At 45.5% G+C, this 21,941-nt stretch overlaps 1 protein-coding gene across 1 annotated transcript in view; it reads left to right on the top strand.

The window, feature by feature from the left end:
• The window catches only part of GGA2 (golgi associated, gamma adaptin ear containing, ARF binding protein 2), a 30,795-nt gene extending 12,668 nt beyond the window's left edge, over positions 1 to 18,127 (top strand). Inside the window, exons 5-17 of the mRNA XM_018040713.1 lie at positions 896 to 1,019; positions 2,377 to 2,480; positions 3,838 to 3,918; positions 4,578 to 4,715; positions 5,560 to 5,641; positions 7,535 to 7,660; positions 8,391 to 8,510; positions 8,803 to 8,831; positions 9,242 to 9,375; positions 11,022 to 11,179; positions 14,812 to 14,981; positions 16,351 to 16,461; positions 16,950 to 18,127. Of these exons, the coding sequence (XP_017896202.1) occupies positions 896 to 1,019; positions 2,377 to 2,480; positions 3,838 to 3,918; positions 4,578 to 4,715; positions 5,560 to 5,641; positions 7,535 to 7,660; positions 8,391 to 8,510; positions 8,803 to 8,831; positions 9,242 to 9,375; positions 11,022 to 11,179; positions 14,812 to 14,981; positions 16,351 to 16,461; positions 16,950 to 17,060 (1,488 nt within the window). The 3' untranslated portion in view covers positions 17,061 to 18,127. The remainder of the gene's footprint in view (positions 1 to 895; positions 1,020 to 2,376; positions 2,481 to 3,837; positions 3,919 to 4,577; positions 4,716 to 5,559; positions 5,642 to 7,534; positions 7,661 to 8,390; positions 8,511 to 8,802; positions 8,832 to 9,241; positions 9,376 to 11,021; positions 11,180 to 14,811; positions 14,982 to 16,350; positions 16,462 to 16,949) is intronic.

The following is a 21,941-nucleotide window of genomic DNA, read 5'->3' as shown; positions in this document are numbered from 1 at the left end:
TCCCTGACTAGGGATCAAACTCAGGCCCCTCGCACTGGGAGCATGGCGTCTTCACTGCTGGACCACCAAAGAAGTCCCCACTGTGTTTTAATTAAAAGCAGGACTTACTGAAGCTCAGGTTCTTTTGTTTTGTTTTGTTTTAATTTTTTATTAACACCTAAAACATTTTGTATTGAGGTATACCCAATTAACAATGCTGTGATAGTCTCAGGTGAATAGCAAAGGGGCTCAGCTATACATAGATATACATCCACTCTCCCCCAAAACCCCACTGTCATCCGAACTGCCACGTGACATTGTGAAGCTCACGTTCTTTATGTCTCAGCACAGAAGGGATTCAGCAAGAGGCAGAATATAGATAAGTAGATTTATTAATACAGAATGCTTGTGAGGGGTGCAAGTGGGCTGGCAAGGGGGCTCTGTCCTGAGAACTAAGTGGGGAAACAGATTTGTTTGTAGAGAGATACATTGCATAGATAGAATGTAAGCTGTCTCAGAAGATGAGAGTGGCCCTGAAATACGGGGTAGTTTTTGTGGGCTCAGTAATTTCATAGGGTAACAAGTAGGAGGATTAGTCCAACTATTTTATGGAAGGCGGGGTGGAGATTTCCAGGAATCGGGCCACTGTTCTCTCTTTGGCCTCTCATGGTCAGGCTTGGGACTGTCGTGGCTGTGTGTGTGTGTCTTTAGCTGATGTATTGCAGTGAGTGTGTAATGAGGCTCCAGGTCTACTAGAAATTGAATCGCACCACCATCTTGCACCTATTTGGTTCTGACTAGGTTATGTTGTATCCTCAACATCTGTGTCATTCTTTGAAGGTTATGTCCTCCAGCCCTTTCTCCTGTCTCGCTAAGGCCCTTCAGCTCAGTAATTCCCTTTCCTTTTTATCTTTAGTACCTAGGCTCCTGGAGTACAGAAAAAGTTAAGGGAAGAATCATTGAAATACTCTTCAGTTGGACAGTCTGGTTTCCAGAGGACATCAAGATCCGAGATGCTTATCAGATGCTAAAGAAACAAGGTCTGACTACATTGCGTTCGCTTCCCACAGTGGTGGTTCCTTCTTGCTTCTCTGTAGTTTGTCATTTTGGGATGAAAGCTGGAGATCTTGTGTCCAGTAGACACAGTAATCGAGGCTGATGGAAGTAATTTCAATCCCTGAAAGTGGGCAGACCTTTCCTTCTGGTTAGCAGGAATTGGGGCTTCCCTGATAGCTCAGTTGGTAAAGAATCTGCCTGCAGTGCAGGAGATCCCGGTTTGATTCCTGGGTCAGGAAGATCTGCTGGAGAAGGATAGTCTACCCATTCCAGTGTCCTTGGGCTTCCCTTGTCACTCAGATGGTAAAGAATTCAGCAGGAATTGAGCTGGGTTTGAGATGGTTGTTGCTATAGTTACCCTTACTATACCAGGTTTCAGATTCCTATGGTGTTGGCTTGTGTTTGAGGTGGGGGCTGATCGCCTAGAGAGTTTCTCGCAGTATCTACTGTGCTCTCAGCTTTGGGTCTTCCTCTTGCTCTACATCTCAGAAGAGTTCTTATTCCATTGCCTATGGTGACAGTAGACCCTTATTACTTGTTCCCTGATGCCCTTCGCCTGGCGCTAGTGGCGGTTCTATTCTGATTAAGCCTCGGTCGTAGGAAGGCATGTGTCCCTGGTCTTGGAGGGACCTGTTTGTGATCCTGTTCCACCCCATCTCGGGCTGGAGCCAGGACACATAGCACCCAGGGGTGCAGGCTTTTCTGTTTCTTTTTTTCCAGCTGCCTTAGGTTTTCACCACTCTTCTAAGGACCGCAGGTGCATTGTCCTTCCCCCAGCAGGGTGAGGCTTCTCTCTGGGGAGAGAAGGATTTCGGTGGACCATTGGGCCTTTCCCATTCTCTTTTTGTGAGGCCCTTGGAGAATGAGCCTGTTCCTCTTGTGAAGCGAGCTCCAGAGTGTCTCCTGTGTCGAAGCTGGGAGTCCACGTTCCTTTTCTCTCAGGCTCTGTGGGAGGAACCAGATTTAGGATGGGCTATTTTTTTTCCCTTTCACATGCACTCAGTATTTTTATGAGTATCAAAGATCCTACACTAATTTCTGGGCCCTGAGAGGTTGTGTACCTGCATAAAATGGTCAGTATTTGTATAGTGTAGGGACCGTAGACTGCTAGTCTTAGGGACTGCCTCTGCTCTGATTTAATTGGCTCTGACCATCCCCGACTTGGGATTCTCTCAAGGGAGGGTACAGAGCCTTGATCATGCCCTGGGTGTTTCCCTTTAAGGTCGCTGACAGTGTCTTCCTGGTGGGAGATCAGGAACCAGGGGTTTCTGGACTTTATACTGGATCCTGCTGATGTCAGCAGGTATTTATATCAGCATATCCATGAATTGTATTTTTTAGGTATAATAAAGCAAGACCCTAAACTTCCAGTGGATAAAATCTTGCCCCCACCTTCTCCCTGGCCCAAGAGCTCCATCTTTGATGCTGATGAAGAAAAGTCAAAGGTAAGAAGCTTCTCCCTGACCATGGAGGCCAACCTGGAGTCTGAGCCGACCTCTTCTTTGAGGGACTCCCCTCCAGTACCCTCTGATCTGAACTGGCATGTGGGGAGGTGGGGTGAGTTCTCTCTGGAGCAGAGAGAGGTGTCTTAGGGTCTGTATGTTGTCTTCATGGAGAGGTCAAATAAGTGACCTATTCTTTGGGTCTTCCACCTTATCTGTTCGGTGTTCCCGGGGGAAAGAAGGTACAAAAGGCCAACCCTAGTGGGTAGTGTGGGGGGTCAGTCGTATCCAGAGTGTGTGCAGTGTTTGGGGAAGGGGAGTGGGGAGGAAAGCATGGGTTGCACGTTGGTTCAGATCAAAAGAGAAAGCATCAGTAAGCCCAATCTTGCCCGTTTTCCTTCCTTTCCTGCCTCCAGTATCGCTGCTCCTCAGACATCATTAAGAAGAGGGGAGGGAGAAGCAAGGGGGTCCAAACCTAGGCCACGACTCGGGGATAACTCCAGGGTACCTCTGAAAGGTGGCAGTGCTTTTGGTCATTACTGTTCTCGGTCGCTCACAAGGTCTGATGAGTGTAGGACCAGGAAGACTCCAGTCCAAGGATGGGTCTCTTCTGGTGCCCTCTGCCTTCCAGCCGCACCTGTCAGCTGTCCTCCTCCCTTGGATCTGGGTGCTCACTGTGGGCAGGATGAGCAGAGCTGTGCTGGGCTCTGGGCGGCTTTCCCTCGGCTCCTCTCCTGCAGGGTCCTCAGGAGGAGCAGGGGAAGAGGTGTGGCGTGGACTCCTGAGAAAGTCAGTCTGGTGTCAGCTTGGGCCAGCTGCTTAGACACTGCGGTGCTCAGAAAGATGGCTCTCCATCTTTCCTGCCATCTATCCAATGAGGAGTGAGTGACTCCACGTGTCAGGCATTCCACTAGGCATTGGGAACAAAGTGGACGAGATTCCCGAGGTCTCTCACATCAGAGTGTGTGGTCTAAGACTGCCTCTGTACTATTGACATTTTGGGCCAGTTAACTTCCTTGTTGGGGGCTGTCATGCACTGTGAGGTGGGGTGTATAGGTGTCCCTGACCTCTACCCACTGGATGTCAGTACTGCCCCCAGTTGTGACCACCGACAATGTCTCCAGACTTGGCCGGATGTCTCCTGGACATCCATCTCCATTCCCTGTTGAAACACCAGTGTTCTGTGGGGAATGTCATGATGGTCGCGATCGTTAAATTATTGCGTTATCGTGAGGATTTAGTAAGGTCATGTATTTAATGTGCGAGCTGTTGTGGCGGGTAATTCTGCTGTTGCTGGTGCTATTGCTCTGAGCCGCTTGACACAGGGAATTAGTTTCACTGAGTCGTGTTCCCTTTCCAGCTTCTGACAAGGCTTCTGAAAAGCAACCATCCTGAGGATCTTCAGGCTGCAAACCGGCTGATCAAGAATTTGGTCAAGGAGGTGGGCATTTTCCAGGGGGTTCTGCAGAGCCAGCATTTGACAGGGGCTGGACAGTGTAGGGAGATCCCCTGGAGGAGGGCATGGGAACCCACTCCAGTATTCTTGCCTGGACAGTTCCATGCATGGACAGAGGAGCCTGATGGGCTATAGTCCATGGGGTTGCAAAGAGTTGGACACAACTGAAGCAACTTGGCAGCAGGGACAGTATGTGTGTGTGGGGGGAGCGGGTACAGTTAGCTGGAAGAAGAGACAGCCGCCTAGCCCTGAACCAGAGAACAGCTGTGATCTCCCTGAAGGGTAGCAAGGTGGTGCCTGGAAGCAGAAACTTCTGTGTGCTTCCAAGTACTTCTGTCCAAGAACTCAAAGCATTTCACAGACCCCAGTTTCTGTCTCAGTGACCAGTGTTGGTGTGGGAATCCAGGTATGGGATTTTCCTCTCCAGAGGGATGGAGGCTGGTAATACAGTGGACACATGCTCCCCCTTGTCTGTCCCAGGAATCCCAGACCTTGAGCATCTTCTTGCCCGCTGAGTGAACACTCCACCTACTCAGTGTTTTGGTGGCTTCCCTGAGCTCTGCACAGCACAGCGTGCCTCTCCCAGCACATTCAAGCTTTATCCACAGCATCTGTCCCTCACTTCATCGTCTTTCTCCCGAAAGGAACAAGAAAAGTCGGAGAAGGTGTCCAGGAGGGTCAGCGCTGTGGAGGAAGTTCGGAGCCACGTGAAGGTGCTGCAGGAGATGCTGAGCACGTACCGCAAGCCGGGACAGGCCCCGCCAGACCAGGCGGCCTTGCAGGTACTCTTTTCAAAAACAAAGGCAGGAAGGACTCAGTATGCCTGACATACTAAGAATATGCACGGGTTTCAAGAGGCCCTCACACAGTCAAAATAACCAGCATGTTCCTCACCCCCTCAAACTTCTCATTCTCCTCCTCCTGTTCCTCCTCTCTCCCAAGCAACCACTGATAGGTGTTTCCCCTTCTAGTTAGTTTGGGGCTTCCCAGGTGGCACTAGTGGTGAAGAATCCACCTACCAGTGCAAGAGATGCCAGGGACACATGCTCCGTCCCTAGGTCGGGAAGATCCCCTCGAGGAGGAAGTGGCAACCCACTCCAGTATTCTTGTCTGGAACATTCCACAGACAGTAGAACCTGGCAGGCTGCAGTCTGTGGGGCTGCAAAGAGTTGGACACGGCTGAGAAAGACTTCTGATTAAGTTACGTTTCTTTTCTAGACTCTTTTTTAAAGGGAATGATGCAGTAGTCCTCCTCTGCCCTTTTTGTGGGGGATGGTTAGGCTTCTCTCCTTTGGAGAAACTGTGGTGAGCATGTACCACAGTATGCGTGTCCATTCGTCTGTTGATGGATATTTGGGTTGCTTGCAGCTTCAGGTGATTATGAAATACGCTGCTCTGAACACTTGTGTTCAGGACCGTTTTGTGTAAACGCCTCAATGTGGGATTTGCTAGGTCATATGCCGGGTGTATAGTCAACTTTTTAAAAAGTGCCAGAGTGATTGTATCATGTTATGTTTGTGATAGCAGTGTTTCAGAGTTCCCATTTCTCCACATGTACACATCTTGAGAGCTTTCTTTTTTTATAACGCACTTAGTGAGAATTTTATGTAACAAACTATTTTCTAGGTCGTGTATGAGAGGTGTGAAAAGCTGCGGCCCACCCTGTTCCGGCTGGCAAGTGACACCACCGACGACGATGAGGCACTCGGTACGGTCTTATTCTCCAGGCGTAGGCAGCGCACACCCCAGAGTGTAGGACCCGCGTGGGGCTCTCTGCCTGCCATGGGGCTTCCTCTGTGCTGCTGACACAGAAACTCGACGGTGGCTTCCAGGTGTTCCAGTGGTTGCGCTTGGGGATGGCATTGATTGAGTTGATTCTTACAATTTTCAGAGAAATCTGGGCTTGAACAAGAAATGAGCAGCAGGTCTGCAAGCATAGAACAGGGTGGAGGTTTACCATGTGAGTTGGGTGTGAAGGGGGTAGAAGGAAGAGCAGCTCCCACTGGAGACTTGCAGAAAAACTGAACCTCTGAGAGGTCTGAGAAGCAGCTGCGAGGGGCATGTCTGGGAGGTCTCACACCCAGAGTGCCTTCAGGGGCTGGGTTGGGGAGCCTCAGCGAGGTGGCCAGTGTGGAGTGAAAGGCATGTGGGAGAACTGAAATTCTGGACACAAGTATAGAAATGGCTGAAGCTTTTTATCTTATGGAAGATCTCAAAACACGTAAAAGGGATTCTATCTCCGTGTCCTCTTCACCTTCCGATCACAATTACCAGCTCACAGTCAGCCTTGATCGTGTTTCACTTGTACTGCGCAGTCCCTCTGTCCTCCCCCTCCCCACACTCCCGGTTCTGTTTTTAAGCAAATTCCAAACATTTCGGAGTAACTTATCAGTGTTCAGATTTCCTGGGCATTTTCTCTCTCTAATCATCTCTGGCTGACCCTTTTTTTTCTTTTTTAAAGTTTGTTATAAATCAGAACCAGAAAGGAAAACCATGCTTGGTATTTAAGTCTCTTTTGGTGGCTAGCCTCCTGTTTTGTTTTATTTTTTTTAATTTCATTCATGAAAAACGTGTCCTTTTTCTTGGTCTCACTTTTCTGATGGCATCTCCCCTGGTGGTTAATGTTTCTCTGTTCCTGATATTTCTGAAATTCTTGATTTCTTATAAATTGAATCAGGAAGGTTGTTCAGATTCAGGTTCAAATGAGGGTGTGTCGGGGAGGAACAAGAATACATCATAGGTGATGTTACGAGGCCCATGGTATCTGGTTTTCTGGGTTTTTTTTAATGATGTAATTATTCTAAGACTTATTTTCTCTGGTTGCAGTGAAGTCAAAATGAATGAAATTTAAAACACCTTGCACATGCCAAATACAACATTCAACCTCTTGTTTGTTCACTTCCATTTAGTTTAAAAATTGACATTAAATTAATAGTTGGTCGCTCTTGAAGGCTTCTCCTAGCACAGTGGCCTGCAGTGTTACATACAGCCCCTGCCCCTGTTGCTATTCTCTCTCTCCCAGGAGAGATTTTCTTGCAGGTAAACCAGACCATGAAATACCCTTGAAATTTTTGAAATCCACTGCATTTTTTATTTGGATATTTCAATTTGGATGTTCAGTTTTCATCAGGAATGCTTGATCTGTATTTAGATTTTATGAAATTTACAGGTGAAAAAGTAGATTCATGTACCACATTGTTCCTTACACACTTTCCAATGACTGAATAAAGTCCCAGAAATCTTTTAATATTTGCACCCACATTGATGAAAAAGCTTTAAGTTTAAATTTTAATTAAAACTAAGTTCAAGATTTAGTTCCTCATTTGAAAGGACATATTTCAAGTGTTGGCCGTCACACTGGGCAGTACAGACCAAGAAAGTGAAAAGATTTGGTTCCTCCTCCAACCTGAGAAGGAAGTGTTGAGGTTCAGCGATTGAGTGACTGGGTCTGCCAGGGGCCTTATCTTGTGACCTGGGGGCGGGAGGCATGGCCATACGGAACATGGTAGAGCTGTGTGGTTGCTGCTTTGTGGATGGCTTTAAAAAGACTGAGAATGTTGGTTGCTAAACGGGGGATTCTGATTTTTTTCTCGTTCTTCAGCGGAGATTCTCCAGGCAAATGACCTCCTCACCCAGGGAGTTCTGCTGTACAAACAGGTGATGGAGGGCCGCGTCACCTTTGGGAACACAGTGGCCAGCTCTGTGGAAGACATACCTGTGTCCAGAGGTATGTGCAGAGAGCATCTTCCACTCCTTGTCAGGGGGCAGCCTGCAAATCCCGGAAAAGAACTGACTCCTCAGAACATTCTGGGTTATGGTATAGAAATGAGAGCACACACTCTCTTTTCCGTTTCCCTTGAGAATTGGTTTTATGTAGCCAGCCTCTGCCCCATGTGCCGTCATGGATTGACTGCTGGGCAGCAGCTAGCTTTGTATACAGAAGTGTGTGGCTATTCTGGTACCAGATGCAGATTGTGCCTCTTGTGAGTGCTTACTTAGGGGAGCTGTGCACCAAAGAAGATTGACCATCAGTGGTTCCTGGTGCCAGGCTAGCTAAATCAGAATCGGTCCAAAATAGTGCTTGAAATGCAGATTCTTAGACCTTTTTGGACCTAGATTACCTGGAGCTGGGCCCCAAATTTTTATCAAGCACTTGAGATGATTCTGATAAGCTGTGGTCAGAACCTCAAAGGCCTCTGAGCTGGAGCAATCTGCTCTGCTGCTGTCCTGGTTGGATGGAGTGTAAGAGGATTCTGTGATGGCAGGGATGGGAAGGCAGTTCCTCTGGCTGCCTCGTATTTCAGATGCCACTCAAGGCTGTGAATCAAGCCAATCAACGGCAGTGGAAGGTTCTTTAGGGGTGTGCTAAGGGGGGACCATGTGATGTCTTTTGATTGGGAGGAGGCCTGAGGGAAGTGGAGCTTTCACTCATATTTACTTTCCTATCTGTTTTCTAGTCTTTCAGAATCCAACAGGCTGCATGAAGAACTGCCCCCTGATTGACTTGGAGGACAGCGGGTCTGAGCAGGCTGGGGCTGTGACGCCGTCTTTACTGCATCAGGACCTGGCAGCCTTAGGTAAGGGTGGTGTCTGGGAGGAGCCGGCACAGAGCGGTCCTGACTCCCAGGGAGAGAGCAGGCCCATTCCCTTGGGGAGTGTGTGCCTGTTTTTAGAAAGAATCAGGTTATACTGGGAAATTCGGAGAGGTCTTCCTTGTCCCCAGTCTCAGATTTGCCAGGACGGAGTTGAATGAGTTCCGGTAATTTGCTTTGTCTAGGCTTTCTGAGGGCTCTAGAAAGGGTGGCATCAGTCTCCGGCTTGTATCAGGTAGTTACTGATGTGCACCTCCACTGTGTTCCTTCCTTGCAGGAATCAGTGATGCCCCAGTTCCTAGCAAGGTAAGGAGGCTCTTCCTGGGGGCTGGACAGGAGACGGGAGGTCCCTCAAACCTGCCTTCCTGAAGGCAGCACTGCCCCGGGGAGGGCAGAGGGTGACAGCATAGCCTGGTGGCTCTTGTGGACTCGGAGGCCCAAAGCCTTTTCTTTTCTTCCACTGTCTGGCTTGAACCCCTGAAGGGAGACGTGTTTTTGCTCTTCTATCCTTGCCCTCTTCTGTTGTATCCAGACTCTTGCTTACTTACCAAAGGTCTGCTCAGGAGTCAGGCCCTCTCGCCCTTTCTCCACCTGCCCTAGGAAACGTGGTTAGCCTGCTGCAGTGGCTTTGGGGTCAGGAGAGCTGTGCCCTGGTGTGACCACGGCTCACAGTCATTCATATGCTGCCCTTGCTTGAGCCATTCCTGGTTTGACAGGTTGCAGGTCAGAATTGCTGTCAGGAGAAGAAGAACCCCACCACCAGCACGCTACCAGCTGGCGGTGCTCAGAGCCCTTCTACAGAAGGGAACTTGCTGGACCTCCTCTCCCCACAGCCGCCTCCAGGATCTCGGTGAGTCTCGTGGGCAGGGAGCCGAGAAGAGTCGCTCCTGTGTGCAGTTGCTGGGCTGCCGCTCTCCCTGAAGGGCTGCACTGCGTGCCGCCCCTTTACCTCCCCATCCACCCCGAGTCAGGAGAGCACACGTTTTGGCCAGGACCTCTGGAAAGGGGTTTCAGGAGTAACATCAGCGGTAGCTGATGATGATGTTCTTGGTCTTTATAGGTTGGTTTTCTGTTTTCCTGATTTCACTGTAGTTTGCAGCAATGTTTAATCACTAGAGAAATAGATTGTATAGAAAATCCTAAATACCATTCCCTAAAAACCAGGTTGAATGCTCCTTCTTTGCTTTTTTCCTGCAAATATAGTAATATGTGGCTTGTTTTACACAAGTGAGGTTATAATTTACAGATTGTACTCTGCTGTGGGTTTTTTTTTTTTTTACTTTTTAAAAATAATTTTATTTTTGGCTGTGCTGGGTCTTCGTTGCTCCTCTGGTGTTTTTCTAGCTGCAGTGCACAGGCTTCTTGTGGTGGCTTCTCTTGTTGCAGAGCATGGGCCCTAGGCCGTGAAGGCAGGTAGATTCTTTACCACTGAGCCACGAGGGGAACCCCCACTCTGGTTTTTTATATCACACATCTTTGATAACATTTTCATCAGTTTATGTAAATTTGCTTCATTCTGATAGTTGAATAATATTCATATGGGCTTCCCGTGGCTCAGGTTAAAGAGTCTGCCTCCAATGTGGGAAACCTGGGTTCAATCCCTGGGTCGGGAAGATCCACTGGAGAAGGAAATGGCAGCCCACTCCAGTAATCTTGCCTGGAGAATCCCATGGACAGAGGAGCTTGGTAGGCTACAGTCCACGGGGTCACAAAGAGTCGGACACGACTGAGTGACTTTGCTTTCGCTTTCACGCTTTCATATCCATATAATGTACACTTAGTCATTTCCCTCTTGCGGATATTTACATAACTTCCAGTGTGGAGGCACCTGGAAAGTTTCTGTAGTACAGATTTATATAAAGAGAGGTGCTCTAAGGTATGAATGTAAACACATTTGCATAGATCCTGTCCATTTGCCTCTGGCAAGGCTGGAGCACTTTGCCTTCCCCAGACAGCTCCCTGAGAGCCTGTGTGCCTGGTGAAGACCTCCGAACTGGGTGGAGATGGAGCTGTGCTGGGAGGTCATTCTTGTTTGTATCTAACGAATTTCTTCCTAGTTTGCTGTTTATCACCGCTTGACATTCTGATTTTGGTGGGTCACTTCTGTCTGGACTTAGGTTTTCCAAAAGTGTTTTTGATTTGTGTTCCAAAGGGACAGAATCATGAAGTATGAATGATGTGGCCAGTGTAACATGACTGCCTGACAACATTAATTAGTTTATTGGGTTCTTATTGTGTGCACGCAGATACACTTCATACACTTTCTCATTTAATTCTTATAACCCTATGAGGTAAACATTAAGATGTCTCCATTTTGCAGATAAGAAAACTGAGGCATGGGTTAGATTGCTTTTCTAAACTCATACACCCTGAAAATATATACATACACATGTATGCACACACATTTATATTTATTTTTTCCCTTTTTATTCAGAAAGTCTAATCAGATTCCCAGATTTCTCTACAGTTTTTTCCAGTCTTATTATTTCTTTGCAGGAATTATATTCCACAGAAAAGTATCCCCAAGGAAGTACCACCAGGTACCAAATCCTCACCAGGTTGGTCCTGGGAGGCCGGCCCATTGGCTCCTTCCCCATCTTCCCAGAACACTCCTCTGGCTCAAGTGTTTGTCCCTTTGGAGTCTGTTAAGCCCAGTAAGTACAGTTTTACTCTTTTTTCCCTCTCTATTAGACACCCAGCTTTATCCACTCTGGATTGATAGAAGTGGCTCTTAAACTGGGGAAGGTACATGGGGGTTTATACTGTTTTATATCCTGCTTTATTTACTATTAAAAGCCATAGCAGCCCTTAATCTTCAGAATCTTGCCTGCAGGCAAAGGATAAGGCAGGTGGCTTCATGGTCTCTTTGCTGATATTTTTCTTAGTTTTCTGTCATGGGGTTGACTCTGAAGCATATTGGCAGGCAGAATTTAATTAGGGATCTTGAGTCCACATAGGGACATGATCTTCATTTGGAATTCAGGAAGGGAATGTTCAGTATGACCTGAGATAAATAGGGAGAGCTGGAATTAGAAGGAAAGGAAGAATTTGACTGGTGAGCATCTTCCTCTAAGGATCCTCATTAAAGCAGGAAACATAGATATTAACCTCCCTTATTACAAAGGGAAGGAGACTGAAGGCCCAGCTAAGTAAGGTGATTCCCTGTGGTCAGTACCCTGATACATGAGCAGGAAACAGGTGAAACCTTCAGATCTAGGGCCTGGGCCCCTTCCGGGGGCACAGAACCCCCTTGTGGCTCAGTGTGGTGAGCTCAGATTACAGAAGACCGTGGAGCCAGGCAGAGCAAGTAAAGTCAGCAGTGGGGTCGCTTTGTGTTCCTACTTTTTATTTTAACTATAATAAATGTTCAGTGTTAATTTCCTAGTTTTAATCATTGTACGGTGGTTATATATAATGTTAATATTTGTAGAAGCTAGGTGAAAGGTATATGGAAATTCTTTTATGTTTTTGTAAGTTTTTTAAAAAGTAATTTTTATTGGAGTATAGTTGATTTACAGTGTTATGTTAGTTTCTGCTATACAGCAAAATGGATCAGATATATATATATATATAGAGAGAGAGAGAGAGAGAAAGAGAGAGAGAGAGAGAGAGTGAGCTCCATTCTTCCTTAGATTCTTTCCCCATATACCCTTTTTATAAATCTAAAATTATTCTCCAAAGAAGACATGCAGATGGATAACAAACACATGAAAAGATGCTCAACATCACTCATTATCAGAGAAATGCAAATCAAAGCCACAATGAGGTACCATTTCACGCCAGTCAGAATGGCTGTGATACAAAAGTCTACAAGCAATAAATGCTGGAGAGGGTGTGGAGAAAAGGGAACCCTCTTACACTGTTGGTGGGAATGCAAACTAGTATAGCCACTATGGAGAACAGAGTGGAGATTCCTTAAAAAACTGGAAATAGAACTGCCAAATGACCTAGCAATCTCACTGCTGGGCATACACACCGAGGAAACCAGAATTGAAAGAGACATGTGTACCCCAATGTTCATCGGAGTACTATTTATAATAGCCAGGACATGGAAGCAACCTAGATGTCCATCAGCAGATGAATGGATAAGAAAGCTGTGGTACATATACACAATGGAGTATTACTCAGCCATTGAAAAGAATACATTTGAATCATTTCTGATAAGGTGGATGAAACTGGAGCCTATTATAAAGTGAAGTAAGCCAGAAAGAAAAACACCAATACAGTATACTAACGCATATATATGGAATTTAGAAAGGTGGTAATGATAACCCCACATGCGAGATAGCAAAAGAGACAGAGATGTATAGCACAGTCTTTTGGACTCTGTGGGAGAGGGCGAGGGTGGGATGATTTGGGAGCATGGCATTGAAACATGTATATTATCATATGTGAAACGAATCACCAGTCCAGGTTCAGTGCATGAGACAGGGTACTCAGGGCTGGTGCACTGGGATGACCCAGAGGGATGGGATGGGGAACACATGTACACCTGTGGCGGATTCATGTCAATGTATGGCAGAACCACTACAGTATTGTAAAGTAACTAGCCTCCAATTAAAATAAATAAATTTATATTAAAAGTATTAATAAATAAGCTTTAAAAAATTAAAAAAATAAAGAATCCAGATTGAAGAGGTAAATTGTTTTCATAAGATGTAAAATGATAATAAAAGCACATGGAAAGATAAAAAAATGTTCAATATAGTTTAGAAAAAATAGAGAACAGAAAATTAAAATCATCTGTATCATTACCACTCAAAGATGGAAATTTTGTTAATATCCTGATATATTTTATTGTCTTATCCATTGTCTTATCCATGTACATGTATTTAAAAAGTTGGTACCATAGTATATATAGTTTTATATCTTGCTTTATTTACTATTATAAGCCACAGCATTATTTTATGCCCTAATTCTTCAAAACCTCGATTTAAAAAAAAAATAAATTCATACTTATGCCACTAACATGTACTGTAACTCATTTATTCAATTTCTTTCTGAAGGATAATTTGTTTCCAGTTGTTCACTGTTGTAAACAGCGTTACAGTGAACAACTCATTGCAATAAATGGAGACCCATTTTTAAAACTTCCCTGATTATTTCATTAGGAAATATACTTAAAAGAGGAAATGCTGGGTGTAGACTTTTAAAATTTTGACCTTCACTACCAAGTTGCCTTCTAGAAAGGTTGCCTTTTGCCCATAACCTCACCACCATGCCTCATGAATATTTTCAGTCTTTTAAATCTTTGGCAGTTTCATTGTTAAAGTATGTTTTTATAATGTGCATTTTGATAAGTGATATTTGGCATGCGATAAGGATCTTCATTAAATTTTTTAAAAGATGGTTAGCCATTTGTCTACCACTTACTGAATTAGCCAATGATTTTCAAAAGTACTTACTTGACATGTTAAATTCTCAAGTTTGGGTCTGTTTTACTTGCTGTTTTGAGTTGCAGTTTTGTCCATATCTGAGTATTTGTTCATGCAGATAGCCCTACTCCCCCTCCTTTTCTTATAGTCTCATGTATCTTTCTCCCCAAATTAACTTTGAAATTATTTCTTAGCTAAATTAGGACAATCCCTTTAGTGTTTCCAATACCTGATTAATTTAGAAAGCTCTGCTGTCTTTACTGCTTTGTCAAATTAAATATAAGGGATGTGTATGTGTATATAGTCATACAAAGAGACCAGAAGGATAGAGGCCCGGATGTTTGCGGTGCTTATTTCTGGAGCAGTAAAGGTGTTTTCTGTTTCATCCTTTATGATATCTGTATTTTTTGTGGTGTTCACACATTATTTTTTATTATTTATTTACTTGGCTCTTCTGGATCTTAGTTTTGGCATGTGGCATACAGGATCTTTTTTCTTCTGATTAAGTTGCACCATATGAGATCTAGATCTCTGTCTAGGGTCCGAACGCACGCCTCCTGCACTGGGAGCATGGACTCTTGGCCTGTGGACCACCAGGGAAGTCCCCATATGCTATTTTAATCATCCAGTCATTTCTTGCTCAAAAAAAGTTATTTTCTGAATTTTTTATTATAATTTTTTTAACTGGTAATGGATGGTTGGATGGTGGGGAGAGATCAGTTTGGAATGTCACAGGAGTCCCCTGGAGCTAATGAGGACTTGGGTTATGGTGGTGCAGAGGGTTGAGCCCAGGAGCTGTGCTGAGTGGAGAAGAGGACTTGGTGACAGGTGCGCGTCTGTTTCAAGCGTGGCCGCTCTTCAGGGGAGTTTGTAGTAGCACTGATCCTCTTGGTTGGGTCCTTCTCTGCCAGGCAGCCTGCCGCCTCTTATCGTGTACGACCGGAATGGATTCAGAATTCTGCTCCACTTTTCTCAGACTGGAGCTCCCGGCCACCCAGAGGTGCAGGTGCTCCTGTTGACCATGATGAGCACGGCCACCCAGCCCGTCTGGGACATCATGTTTCAAGTGGCTGTGCCAAAGGTGAGTCAGCGGCTGGCCCGCTCCCTGGAATTCTTCAATAAAGGCTGTCATTTTTGAGCATCAGGTCCTTTGTGGGGACATTATCTATGAGATGGAAAGGTCAGAATCTTCACTTAAAGTAGATTAAGATAAAACAGGAATTTTGTTGGCTCAGTTAACTGGGGATTCCTGAATGTGTGCCTTCACAGATGGCTGGATTCGGATAGGTTCGTAAACAGTTCCTTAAGAGCCTGCCACTTTCCCTCTCTTGACTTTGTTTTTCCCTTCTGGAGCCTGTTCTCTCACGGACAGTCTCCACAAAGCAGGAAATGGCCGCCAGCAGCTCCAGAGTTACATGGGCCTTAACTCTTTTTATCTCAGAATAAACTGGCATGAGGCATTGTATATGTTACTTGTATACCTCAGGCCAGTAACTCGTGTTCAGGGATGTGAGGTACTCTGGCCAAGTAGGACATTACATCCCTTTCTCAAGGGAAGTCAGTCCCCACAGGTTAACAGCCAGACTAGAATCACAAGAAATGGGCAAGGGCCCTGTCCTGAAAGGAAGGATTCAAGGCAGACAAAAATAAAACTCTGCATTTTCTTTTTTTTTTAAAGGTTTATTTATTTTTAGTTTATTATTATTTTGTAGTTTATTTATGGCTGTGCTGGGTCTTTGTTGCTCCACGCGGGCCTTCTCCAGTTGTGGCAAGTGGGGACTATTTTTTTTTAACTTTTTATTTTGTATTGGGGTATAGCAGCGTAACAATGTTGTGACAGTTTCAGGTGAACAGCAAAGGGGCTCAGCCATACATACGCATGTATCCATTCTCCTCTAAACGGCCCTTCCATCCAGGCTGGCAGGGTGTACTCTCCAGCTGCAGTGTTTGGGCTTCTCGTTACTGTGGCTTCTCTTGTTGGGGAGCTGGGGCTCAGCAGCTGTGGCACGCAGGCTTAGTTGTTCCCTGCATTGGCACTGCAATGGCAGGTGGCTTCTTTACCACCCGGCCACCAGGGACGCCCCAAACCATGCACTTTCTAACACTGATGGTAATTTTGTAGGGCATGGACTCTCATTACCTCTATCTTACAAATTATCAGTCCAGGGTTCAGAAAGGTTAAGTATTTTGCCCAGAGTCACGGAGCTAGTGAGAGGCAGTTAGAATCCAGTGCAGGATGTGCTTTCTTTCTTCATGTTCTGCCTCTCAGAAGCTGACCTTTGACCACACAACTACAGATACACTTTGTGTATGGGTGGGGTGGGAGGGTCTTCCATATTCTTTCAGCCATTGGTGGGGTGGAGGCCAAGCTCTCCTGTTCACCAGATCTCCCTCATTAAAGCTGTAGTTTGTTAGGAATGAGTTATATGTTGGATTTCTTCCCCCGATAGTCAATGAGAGTGAAACTGCAGCCGGCGTCCAGCTCTAAGCTTCCTGCTTTCAGTCCTTTGACACCTCCAGCTGTGATCTCTCAGATGCTGCTGCTGGACAATCCACACAAAGTATGTTCTGGTACCGGTGCTAGCAGGGAAATGGGGGCCCTTGAACTCCAGGGAGGCAGCCTGGCAGGTGGAGAGAACTGTATTGAGGTCTTAGTTTGTTTGGGATGCTGGTGGAATGTCCCTTGCTGGAGTCAGTTTTCCTCTGGGGCTGATTGGAAGATCTGTGTCCAGATTGTCATAGCTGTGGACCAAGGGAGTGGTCCATACACTCTCTAGCTCCATGGAATCCTTTGGAAAGGTGAGGCCAGCCTGTCGTCTTAGCTGGGCTCCACATCAGGGCTGCTAAAGTGTGGGAAGACACCCAGGATGTCTTCCTGGCTCCCCTCGTGTTTGTAGTCCCAGAGGGTCGAGGCCAGGGTATGCCTCACTTGGGTGGAGTTAACATATGCATACTGTTACTTGGTGACTATTGGGTGGGTAAAGGCTTTGACTCTGGGCCCATCTCTCTGTCACTCCCCACTAATTTAAGGTCTTTTATCTTTGCCCAGGAGCCCATCCGGTTACGGTATAAGCTGACATTCAACCAGGGTGGACAGCCTTTCAGCGAAGTAGGAGAAGTGAAAGATTTTCCTGACCTGGCAGTCTTGGGTGCAGCCTGACTCCTCCCAGGACAGATCCTGCCATTCAAGCTTAGGCCAGTGTTCCTTTGCTGTCTAGATAGGACTGATCATGGTGATTTAGTGCAGAGTGCCAAGAGTTCTGTCCTGACATCAGGCTCTGGATGCCAGCCTCTGACTTATTCTGCAGGTGTGTGTGTGTGGGTGTGTGGGTGTGTGGGTGGGTGTGGGTGTGTGTGGGTGTGTGGGTGGGTGGGTGGGTGTGTGTGGGTGTGTGGGTGTGGGTGTGTGTGTGTGTGTGTGTTTGTAGGGGGAGGGATGAAGGCAGTGTGGGAAATGCTAAAACATTTCTGATAACCATCTGCTACGGTCATGTCTGGTTTTGCATGTTGGTAGACACTGATGTCCCTGCCTCAGGTTGGAGGTTTTATAAGCCAAAGTTGTCACTGTTGTTTTCCATGTATTATTACCTTTTCATTCATCCACTCTGTGCCTTGTCAGCCTCTGAAAGTCTTGGTTGCTCCCAGGCTGCTGTTCTCAGGGACGCGTAAGGGACCTGGTTGGTTCTTGGGGCAGAGTGTCTTCTGGGATGCTCTCTTCCAAGAGGGACCTCATCTCCACTTCCATTAGCAAATGCTGCTTGCATGTGTCCAGGAAGATCTTCTGAATGGGATGCTTGTTGCACTGTGTCCTAGGCGAGGGGTTGCCGCTCGACCAGAGGACCGCGCTTGGTGGGCCAGTCATGTCCTTTACCACTGTGCCTTAGAATCGCCCATAGATGGACCCTTCAGGGCAGAGGGGAAAGCAGATCCCAGGCCTTCTTCAGGCCTCAGGTTCCATGGGCTGGGCAGCCTGTCTGGACCCTTCCTCAGGACCCTCATCTCCATCCTCCTCCTCTTTCTCTGCAACCATTTACCCGGAACTCTTTGATGGTGGCACCATGCCAGTCGTTGTAAGTCATAACTGACAGGTTCACCCTGGCCTGTTGACTTCACAATCCACGGTGAAGAACTGTGATGCAGATGAGATAAGAAAAGAGTTTAGCAATGATTCAAGTGGTGACTAAATCTAGAAAGTCGTTATCGAATAAATAACCTGTGTAACAAATACACGTTGTGGAGTTTTGAGTAAGTAGGAGATGCCGTGCCCGTTGCACCTGGAGATGATAGGCCTGAGGGGATCGCTCGTCTGTTGACATGAGGAAGACTTCCTGAGGAATGTGGGGCCTTAAGAACTGCTTCAGGGAAGAGAAGCCCTGAAGATCTGAGTGAAGCTGAAAGAGATGGATTTTTGTTACAGTCATGGTGTGAAGGGAAAATTGCAGGCTTGTTATCAGTTACTCCTTAGCACCTACTAGGTGCTAGGCATTTGTGCATGTTTTCCAAGTCCTGCTTGGCCTGATGAGTGAAGAGAGCTCAACCTGGCTGAGGTGGCCCGATGTAGGATATGAGATCTGAACAGCTCACATTTCTGGGCAGGAGTCCACCTCAGAAATTGCATGGCTTTTGGGGGGCTCTTTGTCACAAAATCAGGTACTTTGCAGTCTGATCTTTTACTTCCTGCATATAACTGAAAATCTGCCGAGACTATGTTGTGGATGGGAGCTGTAAAAAAAAAGGTATGCTTGATGTGAAAACTCAAAACAGGTAAGTGATGGGGTATAAGATTCATTTGACTCTAGAGCCTTTATAGGCTCAAGTTTATTTCATAAAGTCTTCTAGAGTGCCTGTTATAAAGATGATGCCTGGCTATGAAGAACTTCCATCCAAAATGGGTAAATGAAACTGACGCATGAAAAGACCTTTATCCCATGGTTAAAAGGTAGAGTCTGTGTGTGTGAACATACATCTGTTGTCTAGGAGACAGCTTGCCAGTGGTTCTCTGCTTGGGGAGAGTTGGACAGGGCACGGAGGTGGGGGATGGGTGTCCTGAAAGTGGCCAGCAGTGCCTTCTAATTCTAAGTTCAGTGACCACTTAAGACATAGCCCTTATCCTTTATTCACTCAAGTAGTAATTGACTATCTGCTGTGAGCCAGCCACGTTGTAGGCGCTGCAGACAAAGCAGTGATAGAAGGTCCCTGCCCTTGTGGGTCTTCTGTTCTGATGGGAGATCCATCATGTGTCTGGTGGAGGTTTGGCACTGATGACCCCGCATTTCCCCTCTCCTGAATGCCTGCTCCATGATCCTGCTCATCCCTGTCTTCCGGCCTACCTTTGACTTTCCTTTTCGTCTTTCCTTTAAATGTGTTTCCAGAGGATTTAGTCCTGAGGGCTCTTCTAAGCATTCTGGGCAGTTCACTACTAGGTGGGTGGTAGACTTCTTGCTGACCTCAGGTCCGTATTTCAAGCCGCACAGAGGATGTCTTTATCTGGAGGTTCCCACTGTTGCCTCCAAGTGCGTAAAATGGAACACAGCCGCCTCCCTCTCTTTCTCTCTGTTCATTTATTTGAAAGCACCTTTCTAAGCCTTCATGGATCCTTGATTCCTACTGCATCTCCATTCCTTCAGTACTGTTTTCTCATCTAGTCTATTTCTTTTTTAAAAAATTTGGCCACACCATACAGCATCTTAGTTCCCTCACCAGGGATCGAGCCAGTCCCCAGTGCATTGGAGGGTAAAGTCTTCACCACTGTACTGTCAGGGAGGCCCCCTCATCTAGTCTGCTTCTAAACAGTACCACATTTTGGCCTCCCTGCTGCCTTGTCACTGCCTTGGTTTAGCTTTTTTTGGCGGGGGCAGTGGAGTAGGCTGCCTCTCAGTTCTCCTCTGAGCCATTATACATTATAGTTGGCCACCATCAGATTTCTGATCTGGGTACCTGATCCCAGCTGAAAAATTCCAAATGGGTCATGAATGCTCTAAAAGTGTACGCAGCTGAATTCAGGTTGCTTGCTTGGGGCATTCAGTGCCCTCTAACTGTGTGCTCCCTACCCTTCTGGCATCATCTGTCAAGAACAGAGCACACTATGCCAGAGCCACAAGAAAGTCCCTTCATAATGCCATGTTTTCTCATAATCTCTGGCTACCACCTGCAGTTAACTCCTTTTATCTCCAATGAATTTAAGTTTGGGCTAAAATGCTGCTCCATCTGCAAGCCACTCTGGGAGGGTAGATGGGCTGTGGAGATAGTAAAGATTGAAAGAAGGATAAAAAACTCAAGACCAAACACATGAATACTACTCATTAAAAATTAGACAGTGTAGATTGAGAGATCAAACATGAAAGGTTGAAAGCAAAGGTGATATTCTCATACAAATAGTGTTTACTAAAGTGTTTGTAAATCACAAATTCTTTAAATATATCTAATACAGAAGATGCTTACTCAATCCCAAAATATAAAATTCCATCAACTAGTTTGTTTGGTTTTTACACTAAGAGCACGCACAATAGGGTGCTGGCCATGGTTTGTTTTGTGTTTTTTTAAGGTAACCCCTGACCTCTCACTGGGAAGGAGTGGAGTCAAGTAGATGAAGTAGGGTGAGCCCGAAGTCCAGAGAGTGTGCCACACGTTTAATTTCAGCTGGCATGAAAAACTCCAGGCCTTTCTGCCCCTTGCCCAACGCATTCCCAGGTATACCCTGTTCCCTCTGAGAAAGCTTGCATCTAAAACTATGTAAACATTCTGCTTCTTTGACTTTTATTTTTAAATACATTATTCCATGGCTAGAGGTAATACTTCTTATACTGTTGAAAATACATACATACATTACAAAATATATACATGTTGAAAATACATACATACATGCTGCATGGTGGCGTGCTGCAGTCCATGGAGTCGCAAAGAGTCAGACACAACTGTGACTGAACTAAACTCAGGGGTAATACTATTATTTTAGAAGTTGAAAAACCTACCACAGTGTTACAGGCTCCAGATAACATAGGTTTTTAAAGTTTGAGGTTTTCTGAAGCCCCAGCAGTTTAAAGTAATTAATCAACCCTTAGTTGTAATTCTATTCTTCAGCTTCACATACTGCTTCTAGCCATGTGACCTGGGACAAGTAATTTGTCCTCTTCCCCTTCCTTGCTTGTAAAGAACACAACAGGATTGTTTTGAGAAGTGAGTTATATATGAAGTGACTCCAGTCCTTCATAGTAATAAGCTAAGACTCATTTCAGTTACTGTATGTTTGTCCATCTGGTTTCCAGTACATGAACTGACTTGACTTACCCATAACTTTTTTTTTGCTGCACCGTGGTATGCGGGATCTTAGTTCCCTAACCAGGGATTAAACCTGTGCTTCCTGCAGTGTAAGCTTGGAGTCTCAACCACTGGGCTGCCAGTGAAGTTCCCATAACTGAAATTTACCTCATGAGATAAATGTAAGCAAATATTTAAAATTTTGGCAGGGTTCAAATTAATACTGAGATGCGGTAAATATCAAGGGTAGATAAAAATATTGGAAACCACACACCTAAATCTAGCCAAAAGCAGAAAGCCGTAACAATATACTCAGAAACTAATGAACACACTTCCTATAAAATACTTAAATTTTGTAAACAGGCTATGTAATTCTAAAGTTTACAACTTTAGACTCAAAGAACAAAGTTATGATTACAGGGTAATCATGATTGCAGGCAGGGGTATGGGGGAAGGGATAGTTAGGGAGTTTAGGATGGACTTGTACACACTGTTAAGAAAAATTCCTTGAACTGTGCCTCATGAATTGTGCATGTTTCAATAAAAATTTCAAAAATTAGAGAAAATTAAAATTTTTAATCCTGTCTCCAAAATCTGAAACAGGTAACTGTTATTAGTTTTTTCTTGTTTTTTGAGTGCATAACCAAAGTACTAACTTTAAAGCTAGTGGCATATTGAAAGAATACACTCTGTAGAGCCTTTGGGAATGCACTTAGCCACGTTAATAACGCAAATGGACTATTTGATCATCTGAGTAGATGAAGAAATGGCATTTTCTCTCATT

The sequence above is a fragment of the Capra hircus genome, chromosome 25 (assembly GCF_001704415.2).
Source record: "Capra hircus breed San Clemente chromosome 25, ASM170441v1, whole genome shotgun sequence".
In the NCBI taxonomy this organism is placed as follows: domain Eukaryota; kingdom Metazoa; phylum Chordata; class Mammalia; order Artiodactyla; family Bovidae; genus Capra; species Capra hircus.
This window is presented reverse-complemented; position numbering and strand designations above follow the sequence as displayed.